Here is a 14,071-nt window from a genome sequence, read left to right on the forward strand (position 1 = left end):
TCCACATCAGGTTACAGAGTAAAGCATGCAGCAGTATGACTGAGTATAAATGTTAATACCTCCATGGGTTTAAAGATAATCTCAAAGTGAGATAGGTGTTCCCTACTCTCAGTTGCAGCCGCTATAGTGTTCTGTACAACAACATATAGAAAACTAGGATTTCCACGGTGGCCAAGGCAATTTCCTCTCAGTGAAGCAGAGGTTTGCCAAACCACACAAACAGCCTCATAATTTTATTTATTTTTATCTGCATTTGCTCCTAGCACATAATTAATTCTATTTTCAAAATGCATGTTTATTTTGAATAGGACTCCACATGCAGATTGTTAGGGAGGTATTGAGAGGATGATCATGCTGAAAAAGGAGTCAGCTGTGGGATGGGGATTCATATTCTAACCATGGAGAGCTCACGTCTCAGCCCCAGCTGCGCCAGGACCTGGAGATGCCAACCAAGGACTGAAGAGAATTTTGTTATGGAGAATGAGAAAAGGAGACCTGGGAAAGGGAGGGAAGAGGAAAAGCCCAAAGAACTCTTTCAGTTATATGCAAATGTTGTAAACGTGTACTTCCCTTGCCACTTCCCTTGCAAAGGTTACTCAGTTCCAGAGATCTGAGTACCAAGGTTTACGCTCTTGAACATCACTCATACTAGAGGTCAAGATTAAAAGGTAAGTTATATTGCTCAGGCAGTTGATAAGGCCAGTTAACAGTGATACTCCTGTATGTAAGGTGATTTATTATCAACTTAAGCAGTGATCAATCACATAAGCTTAGAACAAGATAATAAACTTAAGGTAAAATTCATTCAGAGGCTGAGAAATTTGCAGTGATTTGCTTTTGCTTGAGAAGAGATGGATACAGGCAATTTGAACAGACTGTCCCTCAAAAATGGGAATGAAGATCAATCTCTTTTACTTATTAGCTGACTGTAGCTACAGCAGACCTTGGAAAAAACCTTCCCTTATACATCTTTCAGCTGTTACCATTAAGAGATAATTTGGATAAGGAAATGAGATCGCCCTGAGTTGGAACTCAGAGCAGTAAAAAGATTCCTCCAAGCATCCCCTGGATGCATTTTCAGAAGACTGTAAATCCAACACACATCTTTTTCCCATCTTTGGAAAGAGGCTATTGTATTTACTGGCAATTACTTGATGGGTTTGATTTAAATCACAAAACGCACATCAAGCTGGTCATCACATCAATTCAAAGTCTACGGCATCCAGAATGACACAGAACACACTTGCCTGGTGTCCAAAACAGTAAAATCTTCATAGCTGACTCTAATTCATACAGAATGTTATGAAAATTTGTCATCCGGGAAGATTTTTTTATTTTCTTTTTAAAATAGAAACTGTGAAACAATTCTATTTTCTTTTAAAAATCGCTTAGCTAGAAAACTCAGAGGGAATGAAGCCTTTTTCATAATAAAATTAAAATACAAATTAGTAGTAATTATTTTATCTTTAACAGATAAACTAGACTCTATTAAATTAATGTAAGCCACAGCAGCCTTACATGGATAATTACACTTTTATTGATCCATTAAACCCAGAGTATTTCAATAACATATTCAAAAGGTTATTATTTACTCTGTAATCATTAGCTTAGCATAACACATGGACAGCAAAAGTAAATGAAACATCAGTTAACTGCTTGGGCAGAGAGATGAAGAAAGCAATAATACATCCAATAAATTAACTTGTTAGGTGTAAGTTCAGAAGTAACCAAGGAGAGACATGCATAGAAGCTCTACGGAAAGAATTGGTACCCATGTGAACATTGGCACCCACATCAATCCACTGTATCCTCAGGAAAATAAACTCTCTTAGAAGAATCCTGCATACCACTCAACTGCATCAAATAAGCTTTCTTGGTACCTAAATTTTGCATTATCTTTGAGTTTGAAAGAACCACTGATGCGGATACTTCAGAGACCATTGATGAGCAGACACCACCACACACCATCTTAGTGTGTCACCTCCTGGGTTGCAGCAGGGGGAAGGGATGTCTACGAAAACATATGGTATAACTATTGTTATTAATCTTGGAAAACACCCATCACTGAAATGTTAGTCTCATTTTAGCATCAACTGCTAATTTCTATGACATCCATGCAGTGTGTTTTTTTTAATGTGTGGAAGAAAGCCAAAGCCACCCTCAGAGATGATCAAGGGCAGGTGAGAAGGAGAGAGCCAGCACTACTTATCACTGACAGGATGTGATGGACGTGGTCAAAAGCACTTGCGATGGACAATAGAGGGACCAGCTTCCTCATACTCGTCTTTACTGATCCACATTTGCTGAAAAGTGGACAGAGATGCCAATATGGAGCCCCCAATCCAGACAGAGTATTTACGTTCTGGTGGTGCAATCATCTAGAAGAGAAGTGCAATTTGTTGTAAATAAAGTGACAAGCGGAAAGCACAGTAACCCTCTCTTTGGATGAAATATTACTAATTATTAATAATAACTAGATAAAAGTGTTTTCATCATAGGAACATGACTCCAGTGAAGTAAGAAGTAGAAAGGCTGCCATATTTTTTGTCTTCTGCCTCAAGTCAGTAGAGATGCTACAATGTGACTATGAGCGGACAGAGCAGCCCATGAGATATCTGAATGCAGCCCACAACACAGCTACTGAAATTAATAAACATATATGAAAAAAATCCAATTAAAAATATTGACCCCCATGACTGTTTTCCTTAACTGTTGTTTGACATTTTCGCAAAACATCCTCACCAACTCCCATTGCTTCAGCAAACATTTTTATTCCCATACCACTCAAATGCCTTTTTTAATTCTGCTTTGGTTGGCAGGAAGAAAAGCGATATCAAGCTGTTCGAGGATATCAGGACTTGGGATGCAACACCTGGGCATTCTCTTATGGATATTTTGATTTGTTTATGAGATTTAACTTTCCAACATAAGTATGGGCGTTAAAAATTACCTTAATCTTCATGGTACTCGGAGCCAAAGCTGTAATCTCTTTCTGCATACGATCGCCAATCCCAGGATACATCGTGGTTCCTCCAGACAGGACGTTATTAGCGTAGAGATCCTTCCGGATGTCGATATCACATTTCATAATACTGTTGTAAGTGGTTTCATGGATACCTGCAGATTCCATCCCTGAGCGGAAAGAAGTTTCAACGTGTTATTTCTCTTCGTGCCTTTCATTTCATTACTGTTAAAATAAAAGCAAAGCTCACTAGTCCAAGCTGTCTTCCTTAAAACTCCAAGGTGAAAAAAGATACAAGAAAAAGCTTTGTGATGCTTAAGAGAGGAAGGAGAAAGGACAAGACACACTCCTCACCTCCTCTGTCATCTCAACATAGTAATTGTACAAGCAAAATAAACTTGTGAGGAAGAAATATCCCCACTATGATTTCATATTGAGTTTTTTACTTCCTCAATTAAGAAAAAAAAAAAAAAGGAAAAATTTAAAATGAGGCATTACTGCAATAGTTTGCTATTTCTATAACCTTTCATGATGCTGTGAGCTAGAAATAGAAGCCCCCTTGGCATTTCAGTGAGCCACCTTGCTTTTGAGGTGTTGGTTTAATTTGAATGCCAGTACAGTAAAAGTTAACTTATGGTACTATTTTTTGCTAAAGAAAATGAACAGACCAGATACAGCCCTGGGAATGCAGTTTGAACTTCAAGTATGAGACTTTTTAACCAGCTCAACACGCGCATTTCAACAAAGACCTGTGATCCAGGAAATCCTAATTTCCATCGCTATGTTTCTGATACTGACCATGGTTTAGCATGAACTCTGGTCCCTGATACATTTCTGGCAGCCAAATCCCTCTGTCTACTAAAGATAATTTCTCCTGCTGATGTTCAAATATAGAATATTTTAGCATCACTCCTGCAATGTTCAAATACAGAACTTGGAGCTACATTAATGCTCAAATAGTTTCCTTTCCTACACACAAGCGTAGCTGGCTTCACCATTTAGAATGATGGAAATTGTGCCAAAGTGCCTGCGGGGATTTTGCTCAGTTCTCAAGAGCAGAATTTAAGTGGGAATTGGGAAATTTGTGAGGGCAGCATGAGTTACCACATCAAGCGTCGGTCATCCACTGGAGAGAATGAGAATTTTAACACTGCAGATAAAACGACTGGAAAATGCCGCACCATTTGATTTTGTATTATCAAAATTACAGCTTAATACAATAAAAGCACAGACAGAAGCAGCATCTAGATAAAAAACACATATAAGCAGCACTGTGCAGTTATTTATCAGCCAGTCAAGATAAAAAGCATGATCTTCTGACAGGGCTTTCAAACATCATCTTAGAAACTCCATTGCTTTTGCAAGAGGTTGAAACCATCTTTGGATCCAAGTATTTCTAAACTGAGAGGTGTCTTTTTGTCCAGTAGCTGTAGCAGCAACGTTCTTAGTTTCTAAAAAACTGATTAGGTCAATAGAAACTACATTTCTAAGGACATTTGAGGATAAATACCTCTGTTCCTACAGCTGAATGTCAACTATAATATCTAAGAAATTCTTGTTTTCATTCTATGTCAAGTCCCTAGAAAGAAAAAGTCGTGTCCCACCTATGAAGGATGGCTGGAAGAGAGTTTCTGGGCATCGGAACCGTTCATTCCCAATGGTGATGACTTGTCCATCAGGAAGCTCGTAGCTCTTCTCAAGAGAGGAGGAGGAAGCCGCAGTTGCCATTTCATTTTCAAAATCCAAAGCTACGTAGCAAAGCTTCTCCTTGACATCTCTCACTATCTCCCGTTCGGCTGCAGGCAGTAAAGAAACGTTTTAAACCAATGTAGAGGATGACAGCTAGAACAGAGATTTTCTCATGTACGTTTCCCTTAGTTCACAATGGTTGCACGATTCAGTGGATTCTGACCGCTCTGTTGTCTCAACAACATTACTTTCCTTTTGCATTACCAAATTTCCCTCATTGGTAAATAAAATATATATATTGTACTACTGAACACTGTAAAGATTTATGTTTACAAGTCTCTGTCGCAAAACCTCGATCAAATCTCTAGAGGTTCATCCCTTGCCAGCTACTTTGTTCCTTTGTCTCTGGAAGAGATATGATCAAACACAACAACTCCTTAAATTTGCCTCTGACTTAGGATTTCCTAATCAGTTGGCACCCTTGTCCTTGGTGCTCCTCAGATAAGCTGAAAGCCAAAGTCAGGAGAATCCCACTAGCCAACACGAACTGTTACTCCCAGACCAACCTAGTGATGGGATTTTGATGCATCTCACCAGGTACACACCTCCTGCATAATAAGACAACTGACAGAGTACAAGTGTGCAAAGTGCATCATCCAAAGCACAGCTCGTTACCAGTGGTGACAAAAGAGTAGCCTCTCTCTGTGAGAATTTTCATGAGATAGTCGGTCAGGTCTCTGCCCGCCAGATCGAGCCTCATGATGGCGTGAGGCAAGGCGTAGCCCTCATAGATAGGCACGTTGTGTGTGACACCGTCCCCAGAATCCAAAACTATTCCTGGGAAGTGAAAGAAAAGGAGAAGCTGATTATTTCCCCCCGATACAGGGTCTCCACATATTCCATATTCTCAGCTGAAACATGCAACAAATAAAGATGCTCACAGGACAATTGCTTCTGTCACTTGTGTGATTAAAGAGCTAGTCACATGAGATGAATTGGGGGAAACATTCAGCAATCTGATTGTATTGTTTTTGCTGAATGGATGCTAGCAATAATGTTGATTTCACACTTCATAATACAGTTGTATGTGGTTTCATGGATACCTGCAGATTCCATCCCTGAGTGGAAAGGAGTTTCAACATGTATGTGGAGGCTTTATCTTCAGACAACCCCTAGCACTTTACAGACATGAACCAATGTACAAATTGCAATGAAAAGAAATCTATCTATAAACTTAAAAATTTGAATCTGCCATTAAAATAAACCACCCCATCAGGGAAAATATAACAACAGGTTATTTCTGCACAGCCATGGTATTTATGTTCTTGGATAGGAAATGAAGAACATGCTTCCCACTCAAAATGAATGAGGCATTTCTGATACCAAACGTGTATGCAAATAGTTGAATTTTAAACATACAATAGTACTGATGAGAATCGTAATTCCTGTAAGCTGTTGATCTTTTGATACAAAATTATATTGTGGCATCAGGCTACAAAGACAGATGGCATTTTAATTTTTTTCAAAGTATATGAAGACTCAAGAGTTGCTAAGAAGAGGTTTATTGTCTCAATGCTTGATCAGACTCTAAATGGCAATAAGAGACCTCCACGCTAATTCTGACGATCGCTTAACAGCAGACATCATTATGTGATCCAAATTCAACATTTAAATGAAACACTTTCATTTAACTACTGAATGTTGGTTGTTTTTTTTTCCCCTACTGGGAATGCAGCTTAACAATAGAGGTAGGTCTAAAGTAAGAAGGAACCATGGGTTTGGAACAATCTAGTTAAGACACAGCTTCTTTATGCTGTGCGATTAATGGCAGTATCAAACTCTATCATCTTTCATCTGTTCATAGAGTTGAGCTGTAGTCACTTGAGCTTTTGAAGAAGAAAATCATAAATCTACACCCATACCTGTAATGAAAAAAACTAAAACAAAAATCCAAAAACCAGGATGGTGGGAAATATTCCACTTCCATATGGCTATCAGTTCTACTTAATGCACAGCTGGTGCAGGGTAATAAACATATATCTGTGTGTGTGAACATACATACATGAGAGAGGAACAGGTAGAAAATACAACGCGCAGAAAGACTCACCGGTGGTTCTTCCAGACGCGTACAGAGACAGCACCGCCTGAATTGCCACATACATGGCTGGCACGTTGAACGTCTCGAACATAATCTGGAATTCACAATTTGAAAACCTTCAGGATCTACACTTCAAAGTAGCTGAAGAGACAGTACATTTTCTTTAGGTCAGATTTTTATTGATAATACTAATTGAAGATGACACCTTGGGATAACTTTTTTATCCTGATGTCAGAACTGCAACAAGACAGCAATCTAAAGTATTTATATGTATATATAGGTATGTACGTACTAAAGATTTATAGAAAGCACAGCTGGAAGAAGCCACAAGGAATAATCTGTCTATTCCCATCTCAAGGAAGAACCAGCTGTTCCTGACGCAGCTTTTGTTCCGTTTCAGAAACTCCTCTGCTGCAGCATCCATGGATTCCTCTGGCAAGTGAATCTCGTGACATGCTACACTTACTGTGATCAGGGTTTTCTGGGTGTCCTTTGGTGCTTTATTCTTAAATACAGTGTTACCCCATCATGACTGGTGCTGCTGGGACCACATTTCATAGAATCGTAGAACCATTTAGGTTGGACCCTTAAGATCATCAAGTCCAACCATAAACCTCAACCATCACTGTTGTACCTATCAGAGCCACTGACATCAGGGGGTTAAAATCAAACTTTGGATTTCATAAGCTAATAGCTTTGCCAATGAAGTCTACTTTTAATGAAAATTATGCTTTGCATTAAAGAATACACGAATTACTGATATTTTGAGTTAATTAATGTGATGAATTTAATGCAATCAGTAATAAACAATAAGCCTTTAAACAGTCTTGAAAACAGGATTTATCATTACAGGGTAATGACAGAGAAATAGTCCTAGACATGTCTACTGTATGAACCACGCCTCCCGGTTGTTATAAACCAGGCTTTTCTTATGGTCTGTTGTTGTTTATTATCTCCCAGTTGTATTATCTCCCAGTAACGTGTGCTGTCAAGCTCACTACTTAATTACTTTATTTACACTGTTGCTAAATTGATGCATAATCTTCCTATTAAATATACGCCAAAAGTGGGCGCAAAGGGAAGTGCGGATCCACATCTAATTTTCCCAGGTGGTTTTACACCTATATCTGTATTTAAATCACATTTACTTCTGGTTACATCACTGGTTAAATTTATAAGGTGGACTTTTAGCCAGAAGACTGCTATAAAATAAACTTCAGAGCTTGACTTCTGGTTCTGATCTCAGTTTGCTAAATGAGACTGGGTATGCCACAGGCAAAAATCTTCAGCAAAGCATCACTTAAATTCGAATGCTTCAGACAACCCGTTTTCCCAAAGCAACACAAAGACTCCAGTTTTTGAACAATTTTCCCCTGATCCAGGTGCTCCAGTTGGGAGCTCCGCAAAGTCATCCTCATGATGGCCTTCAAATACCTTTATTTAAATATTCCAAAAAAATGAAATACTGATATGATAATTAGGATTTTGTCTCGTGCAGAAGTGTTGATAAAGTGACAGTGTTTAGGGTAGAAAGCAGGAGCTGGTACAGCACAACCTGAGGAGCTGGTACAGCACAACCTGAAGACCTGGACTACCACAAGTTGAGTGCTCTTGGTGGCCAGGGGTAGGGACATTACAGGTGTCACTGATCCAAAACTCAAAGTGTGATTCAGCTGGTACAGCCCTTGCAAACCTCAGATTTGAATACATCAATGACTCATAACTCCATCCAAAAAATTACATTAATCCTGGGTCAACTTTATCTACACACCAACATTCAGCATCAGCAGCTTTGGCCTCCAGCTTCCCCACTTCCAGAACTGAGCACACACACACTCTTGTGAACAAAGACAACTATTTCAAGTTTTTAAGAGGCTGGTTCCACATGTTTCACTGCCAAAATCAGGTACAAAACATTTTAGGGCCATCCAGAGTATTTGCGTGAGCAGCAGAAACTTTTGCTCTCACCATGGCCTGGCCAACCCACACCAACCCTTAAAGATCATCTTCTAGATCTGAATACCCAGGGCTATTTATATTTTTGGCTGCTTCTGTGCAGAAATGATCCACGGAACAACATTCAGACGATTACCTGAGTCATTTTTTCCCGGTTGGCCTTGGGATTCAAAGGGGCCTCGGTCAGCAGGACGGGATGTTCCTCCGGCGCAACCCGGAGTTCGTTGTAGAAAGAATGATGCCAAATCTAAAACCGAAAAGCGCTTTAGAAAAGTGTTCTGAAAATCGCTCCTTCTGTCCACAGAAAGCTTTACAAATACAGTAATTATATTTTTTGCAGACATTAAACCATTATGTTTCTACCATAACAATAGAATCTAACCTACACAACAGACTCCACTTAGGATTTCCTAAACAGAGCATGGATCATCTTCTCTGAAGAGGGACACAGGGTAAGTTTATTTCATTAATATCCTAGAAAAAAAGTATTATTATGCTCCAAAATGAACTTAAATGGAAAGAAGATCTATAAATTCCAAGCACCTACAAGGACAACAGCTGTCCAGAGATGGAATTATTCATTAAGAAAACGATCACACCTAAAAAAAACAAACCAAATGCAGTTTCATCTCAATTCCCTAAAAAACATGAGATCTTTCCAGAACTGGGGCTTGGGATGCTGGGCCATCTTCCATTTGAAGGTTTAGAACACAAAGATGGAGAAAAGTTGAATAAAACAGAAAGTAATCATGTAAAAGTTTGGACAAAAATGTATAGAAATCACATATAAGTTTCTTCTGCCATTTCAGACATGAAAGAACCAAAGGAAGAGAAGAAACCTCCATGTTTGCATAATTAACTAAGTATTGGCAATCTCAGCAGTGAGGAACCAACCTGGACTCACAAACCAGGACCAGCAGTTTGCAGGTTTTTCCTCAAAACCAGCAGGATCAGGCACTGCACAGCCCATTAGATTCAACCTAATGATAACCAGAATGTTAATGGATAATGATATTCTACAAGAAGCAAACCAGTTCAGTGTTGGATTTTACAGGTCATGAGAATTAAATGTAAGCAGCAAGAAAAAACAACAAAGAGAAATTAGTGAGGAAGAATTATCCCAACATGTATATTAAATATTCACGTAGCCAGAAAACACTCCATCCCAACGCTTTCCCTCCCATAGGTTGTCAGCTCAGTCACCGTGAACAAATTAACAGTGATGGACAATGCCCGGTATTATTATCCAGCGGAAAACAGCACAGTCCCCATTTGAATATTGTGAACTGAAGCACAGGAGGAGAAGAATGCTTCATTTCATCGCCTCCGTGTCCTCCTCCTCCATTCACACGGGTCTCTGTGCATCCTGCAGCATCCTCGCTCTCTATCTCACACACATGGACGCTTTTGGTGACCCCCTGCTTTTTCTAATATATGGATGGTTGGGCACTATGATGCCTTTGTCCCATTTTTGGCACGTTACCCACTAATTCTCTTGTTTCTCCTACATTGCGATGCTTTCAGTAGTAGCATTTCCAAGCATTGGAAAGAAATTTCTTGTTTGGATCAAAATCATGCAACTGGTTTAAAAAAAATTCGGAGGAAAAATATATAGACATATACAATAGATACTCCCTTAGCACCAAAACTTCAGGGATTGCATTTCAGAAGCTCTCTCAGCCACAAGGGTGTGTGTGTTACAGAGCTTCAGGGGAAGCTGAGATATGCATGTAAATATATGATTGGAGTAGGAAACCCAAATATATATATATATATATTTTTAAGCTACTTTTCTTATTTGCAATAATCACAAAAGTTAGCAAGGCTATTTCTTGCCTCTTTCCCACCACTGCCTCCCTCTCATGCTTTTCTATTTGTTGTGCATTCACTTGAACGCAGCCTTGGCTTTCTGTCCCATCAGGCACAACTCTGTGTTGGCGCATCTTTGCCAGATACTACATGTTGCAAACTGTCAGCAAAAGGAAAATTTGGGCCAGGGACCCGCTTTCACAAGTAATTCCTTCATCCATTCAAGTGGCAAAGAGAAGTTCAAACTGCAAGAACCCATAGAGTATCTGACCATTAGTTGAGCCACAGCACTGCCTGAAGCCTCCACCACACATCCTAAAAATCAATCAATCAATCCAGCCATGAGTTTACACTACAGTAAAGCACATGCCACCTTTTTACCTTTCCAAGTTCCTTTTCCTAATTAGATTTTAGATAGTCTGTTCTAGCATCCAGCCTTAACAGAGAAAGATACAGACCAATACGTGTTAGACAATTTCCAGATGCAGAGACCAATCGCTGATGGAAGAACATAAAATAGTGACCTCCTTTTTATTTTGTTCCTTTTTTTTTTTTTCCTACAGGGAAATATAATTTATTGCTGAATGCAGACAGCAGGAGAATTATGAGGCAGAACAACATAATGGATGTATGAGGTCGACTTTCTACTCTGCAGAACGGAGGAAGGTGTCCTCCCAACAAGCGGTGCAATCATGAAATGCAAATACTGTGCTTCCATCTAGAGGCAATTGATTTCCAAATATGAAGTGAGGAACTCCCATTGCTCCTGTATAAACTTCGGTCTGTTCATCTGGAACACGCCGCACTTACCAGTTTGGGTTCGCAAATATGATAGAATAAGCAATTTTAGATATATGTATTAGAGTTGCATATACATTGTCTCAGCAAGTGTAAGTACAGAACACCACCGGCCCCCTGTCTTCCTATCAGGGGTATTTTCCATAGGAAAAATTACTAGAAGATTTTTCTCATGGAGTTTCCTTCCCATTCCATTCCACCTGGACATGACAAGGGACTGAACCGCCTGGTCTGGGACATCCTTGAGTGGGCACTGCACAAAGAGGCCACTGCACTGACCTCATGCCAAGAATGTTTGGCTTGATAGGGAATAAAGACGCCTTCTCACCATCCAGATGTTAACAGCTAACTGGAACTGGCAACAGAAAAACATGCTTCAGGAAAGAAAAATATATATTCCACTCTAAAAGAATTAGTATAGGGATAGGAAGCCCCAATCTGTCTTTTCCTCTTTAACTGACAGTGAGAATGTCACATGCAATACAAGATGTGGGCATCACACATAATCTTGTTCATGAAGGCAAGTGCTCAGGAGGGAAAAATCCCTCCTCCACCTCACGTTTTGTGTTCCCAGCTTCAGTAATGTAGCTTGAATATTTCTCTGATTCACCTCTGATGAATATCAACCTTTTATTTTTCTCTTTTACTTTAGCTGCTTTCTACCGTTGTCAAACATTCTGCCTCAGTATGAACGTCAAGGTTGAAAACAGTAGGTATAAAGTGTCAAATACTTTTCTAACACACTGCCAAATCTGATGAGTAATAAGCATTTGCTTTTTAGAAGAAGAGCGACTCTAGAACTGCCAAGACCTGACCAGCTCCTGGTACTGGCATCCTGGCCTATCCCTTTAACTACAGCGAGATTACGAATTCTTCAAGGTTTATAAGATTAATGGCAAATTGTATGTCTCGGATAAGACGACGCCTCAACAAAATTACATTGAAAACGAACACCCACCTTTTCCATGTCATCCCAGTTGGTGATGATTCCATGCTCAATGGGATACTTCAGTGTCAGGATCCCTCTTTTACTTTGCGCTTCATCCCCCACATAACTGTCTTTTTGACCCATTCCCACCATAACACCCTGCAAAGTATATTATTCTAATGTTAGTGCAGTATATCATGTACATTAGAGATAGAATATCACGTTTACGTTAAAATTTCACCCAAAATACTGTACCTGCTACTGCCATTCTGCAAAGAAGCATTAATTTCTATAAAACAGAGACAGATATTCTAAAATCCAACTCATTTATTAAATAATAGTTTAGCTAAGTTTATCCTGTTTGCATTAGGAAGTCTATCACAATTGCCCCAAATAATGTGACAGCATATGAGGTAAAATAGTCATCAATTAGCATAAAAATATTTCATTTTTCTAGTGCACATCTTTTCATTCCATGGATTCAATAATAGGGCTGCTGGGCTGCTTACCTGTGCAAAACTACATGTCAAAAGCCAACGAACAGTGTAAGAGGGTCAAGAATGGATGTTTTCAACAACCGATATTCATCTTCAACAATTCATAGAACTGTTCAAAATGCATTCCTTACAACGCTTAGTATTTTGAGCCTGTCAAACCAGGCTTTTTTATCTCAGCAAAAGAACACACAGAACTTTAGGGAAGGCTTTTCTACAGCCCAGAAAATTAAAATCTGACTCAGAGATGAACAAAACAAACAAAAAATCTGAATCTTCTATTTATAAGGGAACTGTTAAGAAACTAATTAAGCAGAAAGACCCTTCCCAAGGTCAAGAAAACCCACGTTTATCCTTTCCAGTACTGTTTGAGTTGATTAAGCAATGTGTTACACATATTTTTTTTGAAGTTTATTGGGCCATAATGTTGCTTAACAGAACACAAAAAGGAATTTATTATTATTGTTCATTTGGTTCTCATGTTCTGCCTTTTTTCTTTGTATTGATATGGCAAGCATTGATTAATCCAACGAGCTTTGTTTTGATAAAACACCTTCATATATTCTTTTATAGTCAACATTCTGTGCTTGAAGACACCTTTCCAAAGGATCACGAAGTTCTTCACAAGCTACATTCCTTGACAGGACAATGGGAGTTCTGCCTGATTCAATCTGATGCTTTCTCGTTGCCATGTCTAAAGTCTCACAAAAAACCCCACAAAAACCCAAAATCAACCCAAAACAACTACTCAAACCAGGCAGCACTTCCTCTTCGGCACCAACTGACCTGATGTCGAGGACGTCCAACGATGGATGGAAATACAGCTCTTGGGGCATCATCTCCTGCAAACCCGGCTTTGCAAAGCCCGGAACCATTGTCACATACAAGGGCGGTGGTTTCATCCTCATCACACATAGTACCTCAGATTTTCGGCTGCAAAACTGTAATTTGGAGGGAAGGAGAGAGGAGCAGGTGGAAGGGAACAGGACAAAAGCAACTCTCCATCATTTTGAGAACAAATTGCCATAAAAAGAAAAAATTTGGCAAAGAATAAACCTAAACAATGAAGTCTATGCTAAAACCTCCGTCTTGTAAAGCATCTTAAGTATCCTCAAAAATTTCAGCTTGAATAAGTTTTTCTGAAGCAAATTAATCAGGACATTCAGCCTTTGTTTCCGAAAGGGACATTTCTGCTGTAGCCTCAAGGGGTCCTGTGATGTTGCATTAATTGGCTTGGTGACCATGGGATAAGTTCAGCTGGAGGAGGCACATTCAGCTCTCCTTGGACTGAGCAAGCACAACCCCATCCCTTCCAAAGCTGTGTTATTAGTATCTTC

The 14,071-nt window shown here is 39.3% G+C and overlaps 1 protein-coding gene across 4 annotated transcripts; it reads right to left on the reverse strand.

The window, feature by feature from the left end:
• Positions 1 to 2,081: 2,081 nt before the first annotated feature.
• On the reverse strand, positions 2,082 to 13,678 carry LOC309441987 (actin, aortic smooth muscle-like). 4 transcript variants are annotated; one of them, XM_082057373.1, is made up of 8 exons: positions 13,521 to 13,678; positions 12,271 to 12,393; positions 8,842 to 8,952; positions 6,759 to 6,843; positions 5,327 to 5,488; positions 4,567 to 4,758; positions 2,951 to 3,132; positions 2,082 to 2,378 (listed from the first exon to the last, which is right to left on the reverse strand). In XM_082057373.1, exons 1-8 carry the CDS (start codon positions 13,647 to 13,649, stop codon positions 2,235 to 2,237), a joined length of 1,128 nt encoding a protein of 375 aa, XP_081913499.1. In that variant the 5' UTR covers positions 13,650 to 13,678; the 3' UTR covers positions 2,082 to 2,234. The 4 variants fall into 4 exon arrangements, with proteins under 4 accessions (XP_081913499.1, XP_081913498.1, XP_081913500.1 ...); XM_082057372.1 differs by having other exon boundaries at positions 12,271 to 12,399; XM_082057374.1 differs by lacking the exon at positions 8,842 to 8,952 and having other exon boundaries at positions 12,271 to 12,399.
• Positions 13,679 to 14,071: the final 393 nt, after the last annotated feature.

This window comes from Streptopelia decaocto, assembly GCF_964273445.1.
Source record: "Streptopelia decaocto genome assembly, chromosome: 7".
In the NCBI taxonomy this organism is placed as follows: Eukaryota; Metazoa; Chordata; class Aves; order Columbiformes; family Columbidae; genus Streptopelia; species Streptopelia decaocto.